This window comes from Vidua chalybeata, chromosome Z, assembly GCF_026979565.1.
Source record: "Vidua chalybeata isolate OUT-0048 chromosome Z, bVidCha1 merged haplotype, whole genome shotgun sequence".
NCBI lineage: Eukaryota > Metazoa > Chordata > Aves > Passeriformes > Viduidae > Vidua > Vidua chalybeata.
The window spans coordinates 48,044,970-48,069,299 of record NC_071570.1 but is presented as its reverse complement, the minus strand read 5'-3'; the positions used below and the strand labels follow the sequence as shown (position 1 = coordinate 48,069,299).

At 44.4% G+C, this 24,330-nt stretch overlaps 1 protein-coding gene and 1 long non-coding RNA gene across 3 annotated transcripts; one reads left to right on the top strand and one right to left on the bottom strand.

Annotated features, from left to right (window-relative positions):
• Positions 1 to 1,192: 1,192 nt before the first annotated feature.
• On the bottom strand, positions 1,193 to 22,408 carry TBC1D2 (TBC1 domain family member 2). Of its 2 annotated transcripts, none has more exons than XM_053969080.1 (14): positions 22,328 to 22,408; positions 20,136 to 20,623; positions 19,375 to 19,507; positions 18,300 to 18,441; positions 15,914 to 16,038; positions 15,045 to 15,229; positions 13,594 to 13,980; positions 12,628 to 12,738; positions 9,740 to 9,927; positions 8,345 to 8,815; positions 7,110 to 7,230; positions 4,936 to 5,121; positions 4,176 to 4,297; positions 1,193 to 3,497 (listed from the first exon to the last, which is right to left on the bottom strand). In XM_053969080.1, exons 2-14 carry the CDS (start codon positions 20,541 to 20,543, stop codon positions 3,296 to 3,298), a joined length of 2,781 nt encoding a protein of 926 aa, XP_053825055.1. In that variant the 5' UTR covers positions 20,544 to 20,623; positions 22,328 to 22,408; the 3' UTR covers positions 1,193 to 3,295. The 2 variants fall into 2 exon arrangements, with proteins under 2 accessions (XP_053825055.1, XP_053825056.1); XM_053969081.1 differs by having other exon boundaries at positions 15,920 to 16,038.
• LOC128802558 (uncharacterized) lies at positions 10,234 to 15,796 on the top strand. Its single transcript, XR_008435484.1, has 3 exons — positions 10,234 to 10,349; positions 13,203 to 13,281; positions 15,710 to 15,796. It is a non-coding gene; the product is annotated as an uncharacterized LOC128802558 (long non-coding RNA).
• Positions 22,409 to 24,330: the final 1,922 nt, after the last annotated feature.

Sequence of the window (24,330 nt, the reverse complement as noted above, 5' to 3'; positions counted from 1 at the left end):
ACTGTGGTATAGCTCCTGCTACAGGGTGTTGTTGCTATCCACCCACGGAAAAATGCCTTGCACCTTAGCTTTCACCTTCACCCTGGATAAGATGCTTAAGCTTAGACTAAACATTAACCCAGAAACAACCTCCCTGGTAGTGCCTCTTACCACTCTGGCAGCACACCAGAATACAGGGTTTAGCTGCAGCATATGAAGGCATAGATCCTGCCAGCCCAACACCATCCAGGCCAAAAAGCGGTAAAAAAGGGAAGCTTCACAGCCTCTTCTTGTTGGCAGGTCAGGGAATTATTGAGCCAGCAGTGGCTTTATATGTATTTGGCACCACTCCACCAATTTATCCTCTCAAACCCTCTGAACTTTTGGTGGCCACAAGATCCTGCAACAAAGTGAACTTACAAGTTAATGGCACATCACAGGGAGGAGGGTGGGTGTGGAAATCAAAACCATCCTTTTTAGGGTTGGAGCTGGTATGCCAAGATTTAGGTTAATTCAGAGATATAAAGCTTAATTTCACGAGTAATGTTATGCATACAGCAAAGCTCAGCAAAGACTGGCTCTGGGTAGAAAGACACCTGTTTTATCCACAAGTGCCAGCACAGGCAGAAGGAGCTGCTGGGCTGCATAACCAGGTCAAACTTTCCCAGCCACAACCGTTGGCAGTGGCAACACAAGTCACTCTTAAGCACTTCATGCAGAGGTAACCAAGAGGTTCAGAACACCTGTGGCACTGACTAATAGTCAGTGCAGGTCTTGCAGGGGCCTGAGGGATTTGCGTCTGGCCCAACTGCAATTTTGTGACCTGAGTTCAGTGCTTTTCAGTACTACTGAAGTTTATGAAGCAAAAGGAAAGTAGATGAGAACCCATGAGGACATGTGAGCTTGGCTCCAAGGTGCAGGTCTTTATAGGCCTTGCAGACATTCCTACATCCACCACAGTTTATAATAAAGAATGACCATGACTGGTTATCAATAGGACCAGAGAAGATGGTCCTCAGCAAATACATTTGGACCAAAACCAAGAGCTGAGTAAGACACAAAATAAAAGAAACTTCTAACAACCCTCACATGTCCTTCCCTTCCAAATTAATTTAAAAATTATTTTCATAATTCCCCATCAGGATCAATATCTTGATCCTTATGTCTATGTCAGATGAGTTTATGTATCACATAGACCATAGTCAGGCTGTGGTTTAGTCTAATAATACATGTTTAAAATCCCTTTATTATTAAATATAAGGGCAAATCAGGAGGAAAGATTCTTAAGCTATTGCAGAAAGCTCTAAGAAACAAAACTGTAAGTAAATTTCTAATTTTCATGGTCTTGATTTAGAAGATAATGTCTGTAACAATGGCAAAATTCTGTGTGCACTCGTGAATGTAAGTCTATAAATCAATTAGATTAGCAATATCATCTGTGAAGAAAAACCTTCTGCCTTTTAGACTTCCCTATCTACGTGGCATACTTTTTAAATGAGCTCTTTTTTTTTTTGAGATACTGTAGTAGGCTTCCAGTAACATTTTCTTCTCATCCCACACTTTTGATGTGTGCAGCTCTCAGTGACCTTCAAGAGATCTATCCACTCTTCCCAAAACTTAACTTCCATTTTGATTACTTCTCTGCTGTGTGGTTGACCTCCACAGTCTTCTATAAGGCATTGAAAGTGGCTGACTTGTCCAGTGAGGCAGACCATGTGTCTCAGGTGAATAGGCAATGTTTCCCCTAGAGTCTGTCATCTTGGCTACAGCCCACAGGGCTGAGAACACTGTGGACTATGAATTCCTCCCTTTCCTTCCTCTAGAAGCACTGACAACTTGAAGGGTTGGGTTATCATCCACCAGATATTTAAAGAAAGCATAAGCCATTTGGGTTCAAGGTCAGTCTAAAAACATAGAGCCCCCTTACAGCAGGGTCTGCTGCATGCTATCAGTGCCAGCACTGCAGGTACACCTGGAGTAATACACCACTCAGAAGGAAAGTGAGGCAGCAGGATCTGGCATCACGTTAAGGAAAATAAGTTGTATTTATCTAAAACTTGACTTGTCCTGGGTCTGTGGAGGGCTGAGGTGCACAGGCAGGGGATGGGTGAGCCTGGGAGGCAGGGCAGAAGGCTATCAGACCCCATTCTCAGAGGCAGATAGGGCATCTCTGTGTGCTAGACCCATGGAGGCCGGCTCCTTGGTTCAGGAGACATTAATGTTTTTTTCTAAAGAATATGAAGTCATTTTTTGTGACCTTGTTCCCAGGATTTTCAGGTTTGCTACCAGCCATATGCCACGGACAAAACACCTTCAATTTCATAAACTCCTACAGAAAAGCCCTTGTCCCTCTCATAACGAATGGAAGTCAGAGACAGGGATATCAATGTAAAAACCCAGCACAGGAGGACTGTAACCGTGGGGCAGAGAGATGGCCAGGAGTGAGACTATCAGAAAATCCAGTTGTCCCCAGAAGAAGTCCACATAACATTAGACCCTGCCTGCAGGAATGCTGGTTTCATACAGAGATTAGTTCCTCCATAGAGCAAACTCACCAGCACAGAGTGATGCCAGGGCCTAAAAGCTAAACATGAGGAGAGAAAGCTCACAACATTTCCCAGCCAAGCAGAAGACATACCTTGTGCTCCCATGAACTTCCTACAGAAACCAAACTGGAGAAGCAACTCTACTCTCCCACAATCTGTTTCCTTGTCCCAGCCTGCATCCCATGGGATGATGTCCTCCAGCTTTCAAAACCTCCACAGACCTAACACTCATCTAGAGACAGTGTCTTGATCAGTAACAATGTTAAAAACACACTCTCCTGGCAGGCTAGACACTGAAGGCACCATGTCTTCTAAGAGTTTTTTTTCCTGACCAATTCAGAAGCTTTAGGTAATGAGGGAGTGTTCTTGGTTCATTATCTCTGGAGATTTTACTTGTAGTAAAGATCTCATTCAAACCTTCATCTGAAAATTAATAAAAGCCCTGCTTGGTCTTTTGCATCATGTCAGTTCCTGTCATTTCACATACCACAACTGATATTTCTTCTGCACCCTCAGCTGTAATCCTGAACTGCACAGGTCAGGGTGGGCTAAATGGGGAGAAATATAGAAGAGGATTAAACTCCTCTAACATCTTCCAATCCATTATAAATCTGACTTGGTCTCCAAATGGTGCCATAAATACAGCCTTGCTTATTGGGGTAGATGAGCTCCTGTGACCACACTTCCCCCTCTGGTCCATTTCTTACTGACAGTTGCTACTGATGACCTTCTGCAATATGGGAGGGAAGTGATGATGAACTCTCTTTTTGTTAGCTCTCTTCTTCCTCTTCACTAACTACCTCCTCCAGGTCCTGAGGTCCCTGCTCTGCTCTCTCTTTCACATAGGCTGCCTTGATCTGTTCAAGTTCACACAGCTCTGCCTCCAGCTCTTCTCTGTGCATTGACCGACGGTTCCTCAGCAGTTTCATGGGGAAGGGGTTTAAGTCATTGAAGGCAATGTTCATCAGCTTCCTATGACAGAAAGGACAGCTGTGGTCAACTTATTTACTGGCTGTTAACACATCATAACAGATACACCAAGAGCATTCTGGGGTATTAAAAAGCAGGACCACAGACTTCAGCTCTCTGAGCTGAGTCACCAAACAGCCGAGTATTAAAGGAATTCTTTCCCACACAAACACCAACCCAAGCAGTACTTCACATACACGTATACCATCCCACCTTTTAAGGTATCAGTGTGCAGCCATCATTTGGGAGACAATGGATCAGATGCCAATTCTGATGGCTTGACAGGGAGGAATATTCCTGATGTTGAGCTTTTCTGATCACAGAAATCTTCAGCTCAGAGACATGTTGCCATTCAAGGTCATGGGTTGTGCTGTGTTCCCAAACACCCCAACTACAGCTAAGAGAAACCCAGCAATCACTAGCACAAGCACCAGCTGCAACAAGAAGACTGATCCAGACTTTGTGGCTTGCTCTGCTGTAGCATGCCTTTGCTTGAGCCAAAAAGATTTTAAGTAATGCCATGAAGGGAAAGTCAAAAAGAGACAAATGGATCCATGTCCCACAGACCTATCAATGCATTTGTGTCTCTCTTAATAAACTAGTCACAATTCTTGTTTAGTGGACCCAACAGGCAAGCAAGTACAAATACACAATGGAAGCTTGTCTACAACTCAGTCCTACCTGCCGTCCGTGATCATCCTCGTGAAGAAGCATAGGTACTGGTAGATCTCCACGCTGTCATGAATTCTTAGGATTTCCTCTTCATTGTATTTAAAAATCGCAAGAGCATAGCGGAAAATTACCTGGAGGGTTTAAAGGTATTTGAGTGGATAAAGTTTTAAGTAACTGAAGGTCCAGGCCATCCTGGAATGAAAGATAATGTTGGGCACACAGCACTGCAGTACAGACTAGATCCAGGGTTACTCCTGCTCTCAATAGTATGTACTAGGGCAGGCCTGAAGGACTACAGAGCTAATCTCAAGAGAATGACCATCTGTTGGCTAAATTGCAACCCCAGAGAATACCAAGCTCTACAGAAGTACCCCACAGGGATTTCACAAGGGTTCTGCAGTTTTCCCTATGCACAGGGACAACGCAGGACTCACATTTTCAGATACTGCCTATCTTATGCTCCCTTTATCTCTAATAGTCTTAGTTGTGTCATGGAATAGGAGACACTATGGCCTATCAGAGAGATGTTTTACAGCACAACTATCCGCTAAAAAGTACCGACTGCACAGAATCAGGGACTAGGTCTGCCTACTAGCAGCAAGTGCATAGAAAACAAGTGCTTGGAGACATCAAGGTATGCCACCGAAGAGGCAGGACAGGCCAAGCGGTTCAATCTCATGTATCTTTGATATATGTGTATGCCCATCACCCTGTCACTATGCCACAGAGGTGGTACAGATGGGAGGAAGGCCTAGACTGAGAGCTGCACCTTAGTTCCCTCATACAAGAAGGCATCCCACACTCGCAGGAGGATGTCGCTGACCAAGCTGTCCACAAACGCCACCAGAAACCAGTTGAAGGTGATGAGTGAGACATCAATCCGATACTGTTCAAAATGAGCCATGAGGCAAGGCAGCTTCTCAGACAGGAAGTCTTTGAAGACTCTCTGATCTACCTAAAATTGACAAAACAGAAAACAATGAAGTCCTAGTCAAGAGCAGTCCTGCTGCTAGAGGAGAGGAGCAGTGCAACAGGACAATAGCCCTTGCATGTCAGGGTCATCACTGGTGCTGCCTTCTAGTGAACCACACCCTAGGAGGAGCAGAGCATCCTTTGTCTCCCTACCCTTCAAATTCACTGAGCAGTGTACTTGTACGCAACATCCAGAGCAAGGCATGGAGCTGAAACAAGGCCAAAATATAAGCAGAGAAACATACATTCTTCTCACTCAAAGAATCATATTCCTTCCCAATCTCAAAGTCGAGAGGGAAGATCTGACACATCTTCCTGCATTGGTCTTACTTGGATTTTCTGTGATACCATGAGCATCCAATTGAATGACAGGCATTAAAACCTGCCCAGGTCTGAACAACTCTACATGGCCCAACAGACTGAACACCTCAAATACCTCTGACTTTGCAAGCGGAACCTGATCTTCTCACTTAAGCTTCTCTTTATGGTCTGAGTACTGTCTGTGCTTTGCTTCTGGTTGCATGAGCCAAAACACAGAAATGCAGTCAGTGAGATCCTTGATTCGGGTTTGTAAAGGTTTCATCTCAGCAGAGCCGTGCTTTCTGGAGGGTAAGTGCTAAAAGCGCAGGATCATGTTTAGGGCTTCCCTCTGCCGTATCATATTAATGCCCCAGCTGTATCAACCCACTTAGCTGTGGCACAGGGCTACAAACCATACAAGTAATATGCTTTGTCTTCAAATTTTGCAATTTTAAGTTTTCCAGCCAACTCACTTTATCAAGCCAACCAACAAAGCACCACCTTAGATGTTCCTCTTTACATGAGTCTTGGCTAGATTTTCAGATACCAACCATGAGGTCAGAAATTCTTTCTAAAGCAGACTTTCAGCTGACAGTGTTTTCTCACTGAATGTAGGTGAGCCTCTTCAGTCTGTCATATTTTCCCTGTCAGTGTCTACCTGTTCAGTATTGAGTGCTGTCTATTAAATCCCACAGCTAACACAATCTGCTCCAGAGAGACATTTTACTGTCTTCAAAGTGATTTAACTGTTTCCCCAGTCTGTGAGTTGGCCTCTCCACCACCACACCACTGTCCCAGTAAACGTTAGTCAACAAATTCAGTGGAATCAGTTACTCTCAGCTACTGACCCTTGAAGCCTCCTCTATTGTGGGCCCACAGATAAAAACAAACCTTTTTTTCCTCTGAAAGGACCACACAAAACAGAGACACCAAGGTCACAGCAAGGCTTACCAGACCAGACACTGATAGGTGTGGGTGGTATGGGCACACAATTACAATTCCATTGAACTATAGGGGAGTTAGCTTACCTCTGTCTGCCTGCCTGGGAGGACATAGATATCTGGCACAAGACACACAGAAAACCTTGAAATCCAGTGATTTTGAATCAGGTGAGTAAGCTATTTGCAACACAACAGTTTATATCAAAAGGCCAGCATCTTTTCTGATGTGCAGAGAGCCCAATAGTGCTTGATCATGCTTCATGCTTGATCATGAACTGAGGCAAATACAGTGAATATAAAAATCTCAGCATGTGTACGTGACATTCCAAAGATAAGAGTGCAGCTTCAAAAACTGAAGGGCTGCAAAATGGTGCCTTCCTCATATTCAGTCTATATATACCAGAATTTGCTGCTTTGCCTCTATTAAGACTTCATTAAAATAAGTAACTGTGCAATTAATGGCCACTTTCCTTCTGACTAACCTGATTTCATTTTATTACTCAGGAATGGTACCTCATTTCCTAGAGCTGGTGACCAATTTTGCTGCTCTGTGTGAGTGTAACAATTTTGTACTCTCAAGTCTCCAATACCTCTGCAACGGAAGGGATTGTAAGATAATATCAGTATCCTGTGAGATATCAAACACACAGCAGGTTGACTACTCACTTTTAAATCTTAACTGCACATCACTGTGTGAGAGTCCAAGCAGATGTGAGGGTGCTCAGCTCACCTGTGATGTTATTAGTGTCTCACTGTAGTAGTCTGCTGGCATTAGGTTCTCCACAATATAGACTAGACACCAGAAAGCACTTTCCTCATCTTCTAGGACCAGGAGAGCAACAGCTGCCAATCTGTGATGGACAAGACATGGTGAGAGAATTCAGTACTGCAGAAGGAATCATCAACACAGGAATTGAAGAATACAAGAGGTCTTTTTGCATGTCTACAGCTCCATTGGCATCCAAAATATCAAATGTGGCAGGACAGCCAGACAGAGGCAAGTAATCTGTTTCTGAAGGAAACACAGGGATGTGATCTTCATTCCCATGTGGCTATGGTGTGACAAAGCCAGGTTTCTCAGCTAATGGAATGTTCTGTAGATCTGCTGAAGTTAGTAGTGTGCTGATTTGGTCTATTTCAATACAAGAAAGAGGTCACAGAGAGGCAATTCATATTATGTCATATAATCTCCACACATCCTTTTATAGTCTTGACCTCCTTCAGCTGTGACTTACTGCCTTTTAGACAGACTAGAAAGATGATACTTTATATTAAGGGCTCTCTGGAGGAAAGCTTCTATCATCTTTCTGAAGACCATCCAAAGATCATTAGGAAGAAATAGCTTACCCAGACCTCCCTCATGTGAAGAGGTCCAACTAGAAATTCCCTTCTTACAGCTAATGCCTACTGCCTTTTCTATTTGGCAGTACAATTCTATGAAATTTAGGTTAATCTTTCCTATAGTCTTCTTTGGGAAGTGAAAGAAACTTTTATATTCTCTGAATCTTCTCTTTTCCAGACAGAACAACCATGGTTTCCTCAGTCTTTCTTTGTGTCATTTCCTGCAACTCCCTTGCATGTTAACACTTCCTAACATTTCCTCCAACTGTTCTCAGCAAAAAAGGGAATCACCAGGGTGTTCTTCTGCTTTACTACTTTACATTACTACTTAAAAATTCAGCCTCAGCCTTGTGGTGTTATTCTGGGACTGCTTCACTCTTCCTCCTATAGCTGTTCTTTCCCATTCTTTAAATATAGAGATGCCATGTAAATGCATCCTGCTGCTTTCTGGATCCCAGTAACAACACTGGATGAAAAATAAGTCACCAAATGCAGAATTCTGCAATTAAATACCTAGAGCTAGGACAGAATCTGTAGAGAGGCAAGAGCCTGAGGCTGCTTGAATCACAGCCTGGAGTATGTGTCTACACCTTTTCAGTGCCATCTCATGAAGAAGCAGCATACCTGTTCAATCCCTGGCAGTATCCAATGGCAGGATTGTGCCAGGAGAATGCCAATAACACCCTCCGGAGCCTGGGGATGAGCTGGGAGGTGGGAGAGGAGAAATGCTTGTTGTTGGTCAGTGTACGAGGCAGGTCAAGCTCAATCTGCCGGCAGGCCGGGTGCTCGGTGCTCCTGCTCTGCCCCAGCAACCGCTGGTAGTGGCCAGGCACTGGGCTGCAGTGCCGGCTGACCATCCACCTCCACACCCGCTGCCGATGCTCCACTGGGATGCCACTTCGGATCAGACTCTTCAGCTCTGCAGAGGGGTTCAGCTCTCCAATGCTGTTCCATCTGTCACGGAGGGGCTTCTCCACTATTTCCTGGCTCCTCAGTTTGTTGGACTTTATCTCAAGGGCTTGGATTTTGGCCAGAAGTTTCCAGTCCTCAATTTCATAGTCAGGAACAGTCATAAACCCATACTCATCATACTCACTGGAGGGACACAAGGCAGTGTTTAGTTCAAATGACAGTGCTGGCACCTTTGTCAAGGACATTTACTGTTTGGGATCATCCCAGCTACAGCCTGCTGCCAGGCTCACGTCACCCATACCAAAGCACAAGTACTTGTGGGTGTGCACTCCCCACCCCCCTCCCTTTCCAGGCTGCACTGAAATCTGAGAAATGCTCCTTAGGCCTCAACTTCACTTTGCTGCACTGTCACTTAATATTAAATCTGGGTTTTGCTGATACCCTTGCTAGGACTTTTTTAAAGCAATCTCAAACACTCATTTGTAACAGCACTCCTTCACTCCTCTGCATGTGACTGCCTACCTCAGAGCCTTAAAGACAAATGAGAACCTGCAGCACTGGCATACACACACCAAGTCAAGAGTAACTTTGCTCTGAGCTGCATACCAACCTCAGCAGACCCCTAATCAGCCCCTAAAGAAATACTGAGCTCACCCTTTGTAACCTTCTCCCTACCCTGTCCCAGTGCAGAGACAGTTCTGTACGAGAGGACTGGAAAGGCTTTGGGGCATGAGATCAAAGAACAGAGATGCACAGTCCTTTCTGATGTCTGCTGGTACACAATGCAAATCTCTTACTGATCAGAACACACCAAGGGTACAGATACAGCTTGTCAAGGTTTGTGCACCATCTGTCCACAAGGTGGGAAACTCTTGACAAAGAGACCTAGGGGGTCTCATCTCCAAAGCTACAAGGAGAACCTGTGAGACTGATCAAATAGATAAAATGGGAACTGCTACGGAACAGGGGCCCTGACTCTGTAGGAAGGCATAGACACAAATCTAGGCCCCTGCTATAGAATGTTGTTAGATGTGTTATGCCTGCACACTTCTGTTTGCAGACAGGCTTCTACAAAGCTGTGAATATGCCCATGCTCTCAACTCTTACCTTACAGGGTTCAAGTTAAAACCTTCTTCTGCTTCTTCCTTCACATCCCACTGGAGAGCTTCCTGGATGAGGTTCTTCACCAGTTCAGCATGTGAGTTGGGCAGGCCAGGCACAGCCTCCTGCAGCTTTCTCAAGACTGTCAGGTATTTGCTCTCCATCTGGCAGTTTCTTGCTTGCAGGCAGGCACACTGATGGGGAAACAAGAAGGAAAGAGCTCGCTCAGTGGTAGTCCTTCCTGTGTTGCCACTGCTCTCTACTGGCCTGGTCTGCACATAAAGACTTCTGCAGAGCAAAGCCCCAGGAAACACATTTAGTAGTTTTCCACAATCAGTGGAATTGCAGCCATGATTGAATAACCACGGTCTATGAACACACGCTGCAGTAGCTAGCATGCAACAGAAGTTAATTATTGAGTGGGAGACCTACTACATCATCACCTACTTTAACTACTGCATTGCATCAGTAGATGCCACACCCCACCAGCTCAACTAAGGACACAATCAAAGAGCCAGCTCTGCATCTGGGTTTCTGCTGTCTTTTTCTCTTATCTTCAGACAAGTTCTCTACACCACATTGAGCTGTATCCTGATACCACTCCAGAGACTGAGCTGTAAGTATAGCATTTTCAGGATACATGGTAGCACTACAGACTAGGTGACCACATGCCCTTCAGCATCCCCAGTCCCATGGCACTGGTACACATAATTTCTCATGCACAGGAAGCCCAACTGAGATCAAAGAGTAGGACAGCACCTGCCACCACCTTAGTCCTGGGCAGGGAAAGCAAAAAAAAAATTAATAAGGATTATTAGTGCACTCCACAAGTGGGGAACTGAGGCCACATAGGTGACAAGACTCACCCAGTGTCTCACAGGAAGCTCAGTGAACTACTCCCACTGTTCAGTGGGAAGCAGAAGTTGAAAACAAGAATTAAACAGAGTGAATTAGGTTGCATATAGAGGGGACAGAAATGAGTATGATTTCTTTCATACTACCACTTTAGTCAGCATTTTGCCTCACACTGAGCATGCTGGGCTCATGTAATTACTTCCTTTTTGAAGGTTATGGAAGTGTCAGGATGAGAGGGCAGTAAGTTAGGAGGAAGTCAGGGTTTCAGAGAACTAGAAAGCAAACAGATGTAAGAATGGCAATAACACTCCAGAAGCAGCTTTTTGCCCTGTCCCAGAAGCCATGACTGTGAAGACATACCTGTAGTGGTGCACTCCCCCATCTAAGGCCACATTATGATTTCAGAAATGCTTGTTAGGCCTCAATCTTAATGAACAGCACCTGGGCTAAGCTCTTGTGCTTATTAGAAATATTGTCTGCTCCCAGGAATTGGTGCTAATAAGCTTTGGTTTTTAACAAACACCATTGGAAACTTAACTTTCTTGCAAACTCAAGTGGAGGAACATTTCTGTCATCAGGTTTTCAAAAGTTACCAATTGCAGCCAGGATGGCAAATTACTATTACTGAAGGTAATTCTCTTATGAACCTGTAAACAGTGGTCCCAAGTGAGACCCTTGGAGCTCTCCTGGACCACAGTGGGCTGTGACCAGCAACCTCCCTCTGAGTGGAGCCTCTCAGAGCCAGAGAACTCTCAGATTTGCTGTACTTGGAGCACCACTGGCAAACAATGACAAAGCCTGGGCCAATACCCCCAGTCCTCGAGGCTCAACCCTTTGCTTGCTGAGAATATGCAGACATCTGACATGAACACTTCACTGAGCTCAAGGGAGAGTTTTCACACGTACCTTGTATGTACTCTATATCTGTGTGAATATGCTACAGAAAATGTACCTGGAATCTTAGATTCTCAAGTATTTTAGTTAGTAATTTAGGCCTATAAGTGAGTTACTGTTGTGATTGCAGTAAATTCCATAGAATCTTTTGTAAATTGTTTCACTTCAGCCATTGTTTAAGTGCTGTTAAGTTTAAGTGTGTTAAAATCTTTCAGCCCAAACGATTGTTAAAGTCCAGCGCTATGTTTTGCACAGGAGTCCACACTGAACCTTGTAGCTCGATGGGAGAGCCTCCCTTATTTCTTTTATGCTAAAGCTTTCCCATCCTTACCCTTTTCCATCCCCAGCTTCCACATAGATTTTTAATTTATTTTAGTTTTAGACTGACTCATTACAGGTTTTAGTACTATTTTATCTTTGTGTGCTTTAACCATCTAGTAAGTAGTAGAGTGAACCTTGGCAATGAGCTTTGCCATGCTTTCACTTCAATATTCAACCTGCTATGCCTAACCTTTGCCAGTGATTCTTTAAGCAACCTAAGACACTCATTCTCAACAATACTTTAAAACCCAGGGAAGTAAATCCTAGGCAAAACCCACAGAACAAATGCCAGCACACAGCTCCAGCCTTGAGAGTGGTTCAGGACCAGAAAACAGGATTAGACAAGTCTGAGAGTAACCAGGTTTTTCACACTTACACAGCTAGAAATAAAAATACAACTTAGGAAAACATAAGAACTCTGATCTAACTGCAGGACTCCAAGCATCTACTGCCACCTAGCAGTGCCAAGTCCAGCAAAGAAACCATGACTAGATGGAGCCAGGACTCAATCTGTCAGCTCTCAGGAAACTTTTCTGATTGCCTACACAGGGTTGCTTTTTTATTTGCATAGCTGAAAAGCAGAAATTTGGGTTAAGTTTCAGCACCTTTAAGACTGATCTTCACAGGTATTTTACTTCTATTGAAGAATTAAAATTATCATGTCTAATTTGGGAACAGCACAAAGCAGTAAAGAGGTCACACTAAAAAAACACAAGAAAGCTTATTCCTTGTGGATCAAAATCTATTCTGGTGCCACAGAAGAGAAACTTTGAAAATAAATTAGTAACAGTTCACACCAAGGGAAAAAAGTCACTTGGCCTTACCTTCATCAGAAGAGCTTTTTCATTCTCAGCAACACTTGTCCAGAGTTGAGTAACCTGGTGGATCTCAGAATTGAGAAACTGGTTCTGGGTTTTGTATGCATCAATATCATCCTGCCATGAAGCAAAACAGTCACACAAGGAGACAGCTTGAGGGGCTTAAAATCCCTCCCATTTCAGGGACATCAGATTAAGTTAAGAACAATAAAATATCTCAAAAATTCTGTGTTCTGAGGAGCAGACAGGACTCCCCAGTACAAATATTGCCTACAAAGGAAATCAAGGCACAATACTGTCATGCATCAACGAAACACTTGAAAATGCTAGATGTATGTATACACTTTAAAACACTGGAGAGAACCAGATCATATAAAGCCAGGGATGTACTTAAATAAGATTAAGAGCATATGGGTTTTGTTTGGGTTTTATTTGGTTGATTGGTTTAATTTTGATTGGTTTCTTTTTTTATATATATATGAAACAAATCTTAGCCTCATGGCTGGCAGGAAAAATGAACACTCTCCACAGAAAGCGACTCTTTGAGCAATTCTCCACCTCACACTAACCCTTAATTACAGCTGTGCACATACAACAGCCTGCATCTGAAAGAACCAGGATGTATTGGAAAACTGCAAGACAAAAACATACAGCAACAAAGTAAGTGAAGCAAAGTAACTGCAGCTATGAAACAAATGAAGGAAAAGAAAGTGGCAAGCACTGAATGATGACAGGAAGTCAAACAAAACAGCCTCTAAGCTGAAACTGACTCAGATGCTTTTTAGTACCCTTTTGGCATCAGGTGAGCCCCTTCCTTCCTCTCGTTTGGAGAGGGATGGAGCAACCAGCAGGAGTATATTCTGTGCTTACTGCTCAGAACACCCTCCCACTGAATCTGAGGGCATAGAACACCCTCCCACTGAACCTGAGGGCATAAAAATAGGCCTAAAAGACCTGTGCCATCTCACACACCTTCAGATGCTCAATCTCCTCCTGCTGCTTATACAATGTCTCTACAGTGATAGTGTTAGCTTCTTGCAGGGGGTCAGAGAGCTCTCGGGCCATCTGCTCTGTCAAGGTCATGATGACTTCCTGTTTGGCATGGTTCTTCTCCATCAGAAGCTGCACATGCTCCTTGAGCTCGTGGATATGGCTGTCTCTCAAAGTCAGGATCTGCTCCAGTTCCTTCTTTTCTTGTTCAAGAGCTTCCAGTCGACTTGTCAGATTTGCAATTTGTCTCACTTTGTGGCGCACCAGCTCCAGCCTGTCCTTATCTTCTGCTGCAGTGAGATACATGCTAGATACTCGCTTCTCCTGCTGGGCTGCCTCCAGAGCTTTGTGGAGAAGTTTGACCAGTTCCTAGAACGGGAATGCAAAACCATCATATCACTGTGCTGTCCCGGGCAATGGCATTAGGGACAGCACAGACCCAACATTGAAATATCTTTAAATTGACTGCTATCAGAAGGAAAACAATACAGAAATCTTGAATCCACAGTGACACCACTGTGAGACGTTCTGCTCTCAGAGCTGGGCCTGAAAGGTCTCTACAGCAGTTCACAGATGACCTGACATGGACTGGTAGCAGAAAAGCTGCTGCCCACACTGTCTGAACTCTGGCTTTCCTACAGTCATTCTTGGGAGCCCCAGCAGAGAACATGGAGATCTGGTCAGAAGTGTGGTAAAATGGGAGGGAAATAATGCAGTCTGCAACTACCTGTGCTACCAGAAGGAAACTGTAGTATCCATTTTAACCTTTCTTCTGACAGAGTCCTCCCTCACTCTATCCTGCATGAAAGCATGGAACCTTACCCCACAACTTGATGCTGATTCAGGCTCTGCCATCTCAGACACCTAAGAGAGCAAATTAAGGATACAACTGAAAGCCCAACATGGGACTTGGCTCTCCTGCCTCTTCTGCTGGAAGAGCTACTAGCATCATTAGCAGAGAACATGGCATTGCTCCATGCTTTGAAGAACAGTTTCATTCATGAGAGGCAGTCCTTGCAGTGACCCATGCCCTGACTTCTTACAGTCAAATCACACTTTAAAGGTGGGTCACTGTTCAAAAAGAATGACCTGCTGTTAACACCATGACTCCACCTGGCAGTTCTCACCAGTGTCACAGTACCTATTCAGGACTGTATTTAGTGAGCAACAGAGATGCACATGCAAGATAACAGCAGAGTACACTTGGATTTGTTTTACCTCCCTCTTACACCTAGTTGCACTTCCTAGAAATGGCTGAAGGTCTTCTTTTGTGCTGGACACACTCAGGCACACACCAGGCGCTTCAACTGGTCTCCAATTACTGCCTGCTGAGCACTTCTCAGTGCTTGTACCACACCAATGTGTAAGGGAGTCCCGGTGACCAGCCTCAGGGCCCTGAACCCTAGAAATAGCAGTCTCTTCACCATACTCACCTTCTGTGACTTGACTTCCTCTGTGAGTGTCAAAATCTGTTGCTGAAGGACACTCACTTTATCCACTGAGTTCTTCTCCCTTGACAGTTCTTCAGAGCCTGGGAAGCCACTGTTCATCCACCTGGCTTTCCTAATCCAGTTCAGCCTGGGCCCCATCCTCCCATCTTCCAGGGTCTCTTCCTTAACTGAGGGGAGATAGATTTCATTTAGACAGAATTGCTTTGCTACTATGGACTCCCAAGTCTTCCTATGGGGACTCAACAATTCTGCAGAAAAGGCTGGCATACAGGACATCAAAAATTGACCCACAGGACTGGAGCCAAAACAGTAGGGATCAGACACTGATATGCCCACAATAAACAAAGTTGTGATAGTGTTACCTGTTAACCCACCTTGCACCCTGCTCATGAATCTGTCCCATAGCAAATGGAAGTTACCACCATGGAAAGGTATATGCATGCAGTAGAGCTGCCACACTTAGCTGTGCAGCAATTACACTTTTACCTCAAAGAAAAAATTCTGATGGATTTTGGTTTTTTTGTGGTTTGTTTTTTTGGGGTTTTTTTTTCTTTTTTGGGGAGGGGGGTTTGGTGGTGGTTGTTCTTTTTTGGGGTTTTTTTTGGGTTTTTTTTGTTTGGTTTTTTTTTTTTTTTTTGCTTCTGCAGACGGTTCCAGAGGTAGAAGATAGAGACAGATGGAGCCTGAAGCAGAGCCAAAGGAGTGAGTCTTGTGGCAACAATACAGGAAGAGACTTGAGACCACGTAACAATTTTCATATCCCTTGTAAACTTGCCACCATCTCCTTTCCATTCCTGCTAATCCCTCCTAGAAGGCATCCCCGTCAGCTCATGCAGCTCAGTAATAATCACCTGCACCTTCTGCCTCTTGCTCCTCATCCACATTCTCAGGATGCTCTTGGAATTCATCAAAGCTAAAGACATTCTCATTGCTCCCCCAGAACTGCTTGGAGCCACAAATATTGTAGACAGTGTTTCTGAAACAAGAAGAGATCAAGAGCCTAGTGAACAGATGTCATGATCACTGCAGCCAACCAGTGCATATTCAAACTATTCAATTCCTTATTTCCCCTTACTTCTCACCCCTCCTCCAAACTTATGTCCTTCATGTGCTGAGAAAATGAACTCTTTATAGAATTGGTGGATTTGAGGAGAGCAAGGTTGTAACCAGTGTAAACTAGGAAGATACCACAGAATCAGTACAGCACAGCAATGTAAAATCAGATGATCTTTCCCCACGTGCTTGAGCCCTAGACAAAAACACATCAGATCAAAGAGAGGGATCAAAGGTAACAGTACACCAACCATATCCTTCCCTCTCTCCTTCACTTCCTTCATCCATCCCTATGCTTAGTTCACTGCAGAAATCCCCAGCTGCCAAGAAAGGCTGCCAAGAGAAGCTCAGTTACCTACAACAAAGCCAAAACTGGGACAAATGATCACATTTGAAGTAGCCACAGGTCCTGTGCTCTGAAACATTTAATAAATAACCTTGCCAAAGGTCATTTACAAAGCCATAAACTAAAATGTAGTAAAGAGTTTCAGGAACAAATCTGCAGTCAGACCCAGGAACAGTTTGTTACAACTGCTGCTATCAGATATTGCCAGAAGCACTAAGAGATTACTTTATAGAATCATGAGGAACTACAAAGGTACAAGTAGTTTGTGTAAAACCTGTATCAGAAAGCATGCATACATGTCTTTTTCTTCTCCTCCTGTGCTGTCCATCAGCTAAAACAAAAAACAAGTCTCTTATTTTGAGATCTATAAAAGACTCAGTGTTCGCTGCTTTCCTAACTGTAAATGAAGCTGCCACTTAGATACTATTATCCTTTTGCCTTGCTACTCTAAGGCTCCAGAGCAGAAGAGCAGACATTGTTGACCTTGGAGAACATACTGTTGTGCAAGTCTAGCAGACCTTCAGTCCCTGTAGTCTGCAGTTACTACTCATCCAATGCAATTTTCCTCTTTCCCCTATATAATGCTGCGCTGTTTTCCCCATGAGACTATAGCAGCTTAGGGATCCAGATGTGCTACGCTCATGAAGATTCAGCCTGACAGTGATAAAGCCTGGAGAAATGTTTATTGAAGAAGGGGAGCAAGACAACTTGAAGCTGGAAAGAGACAACTGTTACTCAAGTTCATGCTTGAGTAAAAGCACAGCACGGGAGCAGGGGCCAAAGACATGTTTGTGTTATTTTGAATCAATGTGAGTAGGAAAGAATGCATAGCCTGAAAAATGGAACAGGAGCTACAAATGTAGAAGTAGTTTGTGTAAAACCTACACCAGAAAACCTATACCTAGACCTGCATACAGGTCTTTTCCTTCTCCTCCTGTGCTGACCATCAGCTAAAACAAAACAAGTCTCTTGTTTTGAGGTCTGTAGAAGACTCAGGGTCTGCTGCTTTCCTAACTCTAAATGAAGATGCTAACATGAAACTCTGGTGTCATGGGGGATCTTTCTTCATATAAGCATCAGATTGTAGCTGCAGCGGTGGTGGTAAAAAAACTACAGGCAACTTCCACAGCAACAATATTTGGCAGGTGCCTGGCTGCCTACCACACCTATGGCCACTTCCTCATTTTTGATTATGTGTAAATAAGTGACTAGGAAACACAGTGATACTGATGAAGTTGTCTTTGTGAAACTGTAACTGCCCAAGTCTAGTAACTTTTAACCTGATGGGGCTATCCATTTCAACAGCAGATAAAAGCAGGCAGTAGGAATACTAACACCCTTGAAACTCAGCAAGCAAGAGCAAGTTGTGCAGTCAGGCCACATTACAGCCTTAAGCTCCTTTTCACTGGAGTTCCTGCTCTGGAGAATACACTATACTCACGGTCCTTTGAAACCACTGGAAAGAGCTAATGGGCTTCTATGACTACGTACTGAGTACAGCTGACCCTGACCATGTGCTCTTCCAAGACTGCTGTGCAGATGCGTCACATTAGGCATGCAAAGCACTGACTACACTGAAGAGAGCTTAACCAAGTCCTAGGTCTGCTACCAGGATTTTTGCTAAGAGAACTAGATTACGTGAAATGCATCAGAACAGGGGGATGTGAAAGACCAATCTGCAGGAAGTTTACTTTGGCCTGGACTAGCCTCCAAAAAGGTGCTTCACCGTTCTCCCATCTAGGCAAGAGTCCCATTGCACACAATACATGACAGGCAAGGAAGGCACAGAGTGGCAGGCCAGTATGTCAACTGCCCTGCAAATCTCTTAATACACTTACTGTATCTCTGTCCAAGGGTGCTTAAGGGAGATGTTCTGCAAAGCAGTAGATGTTTGGGGTGCAGGCAAAGATGCTGCCTTTAAACCCACTGCTTCTGTTGGTGTTTTCACAAGAGGCAGAAAGTCTTCATTGTCAACTACATCTACAAATGTAAAAACAAAACAGGACAAAAAAGCAAATGGGCAAGACAGAATCCCTTTGGATTTTGGGTGCTTCATGTAACCTGACAGCCACAACAGTTTACTAGAGTATACTAATGTATACTACAGGTATACATTACATGTTCAAGTGGTCAAGGACAGTAGAGTAGGAAAAATTAAGGAAGCATTGCCTGTTTCCTTAATTGTAGGTCAAATTACATAAATTTCCAGGTACAAACAGAATGATCTACTCAAGGACAATCAAATTATTTCAACTATATATATGAGCATGACTAACCTTAAACAATCAAACTTTAACTGTCCAAAGGTATAAGGAAGGAGAATTTTGTTGTTCTCTTCCCACATTCCAAACCACATTTGATAATTTTAATATGCAGATAACACTCTGCAAGCACAGTTTGTTACCAGATTTTTGCCTGCTGTAGCAAGATGCCAGAACCTTTTAGAGCAGACACTTACTAGGGAGGGGATTATTTATTTCAAACAAAATGTGCATCTAGTCATTACTAAACAGGTGGATACCCTGGTTGTGCCCTCCCCTGATCCACTGACCTGTCTACTACCACTTTTAGGAATGGACATCTTCAGCCCACTGCTGAAAAAAAACCTTACTTGCTCTAAATTTCAGAGGCCTTACAAAAGTGATATATCAAATGTGTACATTTCACATGTGTGAGGAAAATCAAGATGATTACAAGACACCTGAAAATCTCCAAACATACGCTGTGGATTAGGACACAGCTAATTCACTTTTATACATAATAAGGCAGAAGTGCCAAACATTGGCCAAGTACTGATACTTGGCATCTGAATTTGAAAGCCTGGCCAAAACTTCTACCCACTTCCAGATGAGGAACACCATTCATCACCAGGGGGCTGAAAACAAAAGAAAGGCTAACATGTGCAACACCTACTTGTTCTTCCAGCCAGAGGTTCATTCACAAGCTGGGAGCTACCCACAGGAAATCTGCTCTGAGTGTTGCAAAATTCCCAACGTCTCATTTGCAGCTGCTGCAGCCAGTACATCATTGCCTGTTTGTTGATCGCCTAACAAAACAGGAAAGGGAGGGGAATCATCTCATCAACACAAGACACAGCCTGAGGAGATGACCACCACTTTCCTGCACAAGCCAGCAGGAAAAAAGGTCAGCTGTATCAAGCCTATTCTGTATCTGTATCCTCTGGTCCTAACACTGATTTTGGAGGATAGAGGAAGTCTTTAGTATGGCCTTAAGGGGTAGAATCTCAGTGGACCACTGACCTAATTTTAAATGCGTTTTGGTTTATTATGGTCCAAGACTAAGCAGAAATGTCCCAATTATTATAGACAGGAAGCATCCCTAGAACTTCTTAACAATGACTTACACAAAAATAAAAGTCTAGCAAAGAATCCTCTTGGAACAACCATTTTAGACAGAGGAGTTCATTTCTGTTTTGTAAATTACATATGGACTGCAAGACTCCTCAATTACTTTAATTTGGCACTCAGTTCGGCTTTTATTCCTACTATTAAACAACAGCCATCTCACAGGTAAGGAGTCCCAGACTTGCCAAAACAATGCAAGTAATTTAGGTCCAAGTGGTAGCAATCCAAGCTCCAAGGACTTAAATGAAGCTCAAGCTAAAAGATACTTTACTACAGATATGTCTGTCCTGACTGAGAATTTTTCATTACCTTCAAAGTAAAAGCTCTGCTCAGTGTTCTGATCTCAAAAACTCCTTCCCCATTTTCCATTTTGCAGTCAAAGCTGGCACTGGAGAGATCAATAGACCCCAAAGGATTAATGTCCTGGGCAGTTCTGTAGTATAGTAAGCGACATTTGTTTTCATCGTAAAAGAACCAGCGAGACTTCCAGGTCTTGATTGGCCCCTTGATGCCCAGCTTATTTAAATAACCACAGAGTTTCTTTCTGGATGTTTCTGTGCTGGTTTTCAGCGGTACATTTTCCAGTTCTCTGGGAGAAGGACGAATGTCTTTCTCTCTTACTGAGGTTCCATTGTTGCTGTTAGTGTCTGGATCTGACTCCACTAAATTGCCTGGAGCAGTAAGCGTATATGCTCTGCTTTCTGGTCCTTTCTTCATCTCTTTAAGGAAGTAGATTGAAACAGGAAATTATCTAGGTAAATAAGCTGATCCCAATTATATCATCACTGTTACAGAACCTGCAGACAACAAAAAAAGGAAGGAATAAGTTCAGGTCTGCCATATGACAAAAAAGTACTTCCTAGCTTTCAAACTATCCAGCCAAGGTCTCCAGCTCTACTTTTGGTCGTTGCTCCCTGCTCTCCTCTGCTCTAATGACCTCTAATACCTGTTTTTTCCCTTCTTCATTCCAAAATTAGGCTGGACTAGCACCCAATAAACAGTACCATAATCTCTTGTGGAAAAAAAGAAGTATAGCCTGTTGGCATAACAAATCAATAGCAATAACCAGGGCATTAAGTACTTAATGTTAAGGAACAGCTGCAGAAAACGTGGCAAGATAACAAGCTTTGGGGGTAGGCACATAGGTCAAGAAATTGCAGGTAAGTGAGTCCTGGTATTTGCACTGAAAGTTCAACTAACATTTTAAACCATGGCATCTGGAGAGAAATACAGCATTATGCAGCATCCTTATGAGTAATTTGTGTCCGCTTACTATAGTTGTTAAAATGCCTGCGTGTTACGGGTTAGTTCTTCATCCAGTAGGACAGATTCATATGATGGATTATGCACCAGAGAAAGTAATTCTGTGGTCATTGCCAAAGAGATTTGGTTGCCTTAGTGATCAAAGTAACCACCTGGGTCCCAGAAGTGTAAAAAAAAAAGATAAAACTCAGGCTGGAAGAGATCTTGGTAAATCTCGAGTTCAGCTTATTTCTCAGACATAAAAGCTATAGCCAGCAACACAGGCCCACATTCAGGTAAATTTGTTCTTATGCAAGGATGGCAATTTTGCCACGTTTCCCAGCACTTTTTCAAGTGCTTAACCATATGACAGGTGTGATTTTTTGCTTAGAGCAGCAGATACCCACAGCTCCTGTATAAAGAAAGCTAACAACACTCCAGAAAAGTATCTATAAATAACTTCTTGCATTTTTTGAAATTTCAGTTCCAGATACTAACATAGCTGAAGCAAATATGTGAACAAATAAATCGCTGCAGTGTTAAGTTAGTGTCCAACTGCAAACACAAAACTATTCAACACAACATCCAGCTGTACAGCAACATGTCAATGAGATAATACAATGGAGCACACTGAGATGTTTCCCAAGCTGATCCTTTTCCTCTGCTCTTAGGAACAACTTGTCCTCATGACTGAAAGAAGGTTTATGCTTCATAGAACTGGCTAAGCTCCATCGTGTTTATTGTTGCCCCCTCCTGTTCCTACATTAGCTTTACAGACAACTATCAATAATGTTCACTCTTTGTGAAAAGCTACTTAAATTCTTTTAGTTCCCTCCCATGACACTGTGGATCATGGTGCTGAACACATTCACAAATGCCAACAACAAGCACTCCTTGAGAAGGTGTTGCCTCAACTACGCTTCTGAAACACACAAAAACCCTTAATTTCCAAGCTAATTTTCCTTGTCACAAGGAAATACCATCAGGAGGAACAAACACTTTCAACTTTCCCAAACAGACGCTGGGAGTTTTATGTCAGTACCAGTATAAGTACTAACATACTTCTGTACCCTCTTGCAGATTTCATCACACTTCTACTTCTTGCCAGCGTGATAGTCCATGGGTCCTCACCATAAACAGGACCAAGCAAGCATTTTAGGTAATTTAATTTAGGTTATTTAGTAAGCATTAGGTTCAAGAACCAAGTTATAAGGAATCATGTCAGAGCTGCATTCAAAGACCTCTAGATAAGACCTCACCTCCTTAAGGGAAGTAGAGAGGAGCTCCTGAAAGTCACCGTCTCCAGGCATGGAGCTATTGCTGCAAGCACCACCAAGCAGGTACCCACAGCCTCCAACAAATCCAACAGCAACAGAAAAGCAGCGTCTGTCTCAGGTTTTCTTCTGTCCAGTCACTGCCGGCGAGCTGTCTGAAAGATACATTTAGCCGAAAACCGCCCTGACACTGACTCACCAATGAAGACGCATCATCATCATTTTGCACTCTGCAAAAACCTTTCCGGAGCTCTTGGCGCGATCAGCACAAAGCAGCCCCCAACGCCACTCCCCGTGCCTCCCGCAGCGCCGGAGAAGCGCCTCCTAGCCCAGCTGCACCGCGCGGGCTACCAGCGACGGCCGCCTAAGCCTGGCACGGAGCTGGCCTGAGCCTGGCACCGCTTGTACCAGCGCCCAGCCGAGCGCTCGCCGCTCGAGAATTTTGGGAGGAAGGCGGAGTGGCGGCGCGGGAACCCCCAGCCCCCGCCGGGAATACCTGCGGTGGCTGCCGCCCCGCGCTTTCCGCCGGACCGGTCTGCGGCGGTGCCGGTGGGGCGGGGCGGGGCGGGGCCCCGGGACAGTGGCAGGGACGCGGCGGCGGAGCTGGAGCGCAACGGGACGGGGGATGTCAGGTGCAGCCGCGGGACTAATAACAACAATATAGGGCATTTCAGACGGGTTTCGGGAAGAAAGTGATTCATCAGGGTGATGCGACCCACGGAAGGCAAGCAAGCAGAGGAGGACAGCTCGAGGGCTAGACGGGACCAGCAAGTGCCATCTGCTATGAGGGCACTTCTCTCCAGAGCTGCAAAACCACCGGGTGGTAGATGTAGACGCTCCGAGAGGCACGGCTGTGCAGTCAGCTGGGGCAACTCAGCTCAGTCAAGCACATTTCACAGGGTTGGAACAGTGGTAAATTGGGACACTGGAGGCTGATAGGATCAAGCTGCACCAAAGGAAAAAGCCTCTGGAAAAGATACAGCAAGGAATAGGGGTGTCAGACTAGCCTAATGAAGCAGTGTAGGTCCTGGGGGCACAGGGGACGATGCACAACACAGCCAGGTTCACATGCTCTCTGACAACTGCCTTTCCTCCTACCAGTGAAGCCAGACACTGCTGGCCTTGACAGGTGCTGTACTGGCCTGGGAAAGCACTTCTTTATGCCTTTTATCCCAAAAATAAGGAGTCTGGATGGCTTTGATTTTACTTGTGTGCAGTGATAGCTGTGTCTTTTCCACTGGTCTCAAAAAAACCCTGAGTTTAGAAAGTGTCACTGAGTTTTATCACTGACTTTAGCCAAGTTTAGTACCAGAATAGCAGAAAGCAGTCTTGTCCAGGTATGGTCCATCTTTCCACTGGCCTAAACTGCCAAACTGTAGAGCACATAAAGCTGACTACAGCATGCAAAATTTACAAATTGCCATAGACAAAAAACATTTGTCTCAAATTTGTCTTTTCTTGGTATTTGGCCAGTAGACTGGATCACAGAATCACATAGAATTGTTAGGGTTGGAAGGGAACTCTGGAGACCATCTAGTCCAATCCTCCCTGCCAAGGCAAGATCACCTAGAGTAGAATGCATTCTTCCTTGTGCCAAGGTGAAAGTTCTTGTGTTTTAGTTTAAGGCCATTGCTTCTCATCCTGTCACTGGATACCACTGAAAAGAATCTGGCATCATCTTTTTGTCACCAGCAGCGTCACACTCTTTCTCCCGGGTCCAGAGCAGCTCCGGCGCCCTTCAGCGCCGCTTCCCCCCGGACGCCCAGGTCTGCCGCTACTCTCCCGCGTGCCGCTGGCACCGGCACACAGGTCAGGGTCTGCCGGGTTCTGTCGCCCAGGCAAGGGTCCAAGGCAAAGAGGGAAGGAATGTCCAAATCACCCACGAAGGAAAGCAGGAAGGCTTTATTGTCGCTGAGAGCTGCAATGGGGAGGTAGTGACCCGCGCTTCCCACTCCACGTGGGGGAAATGGCGCCGGGACCCGGGAGGG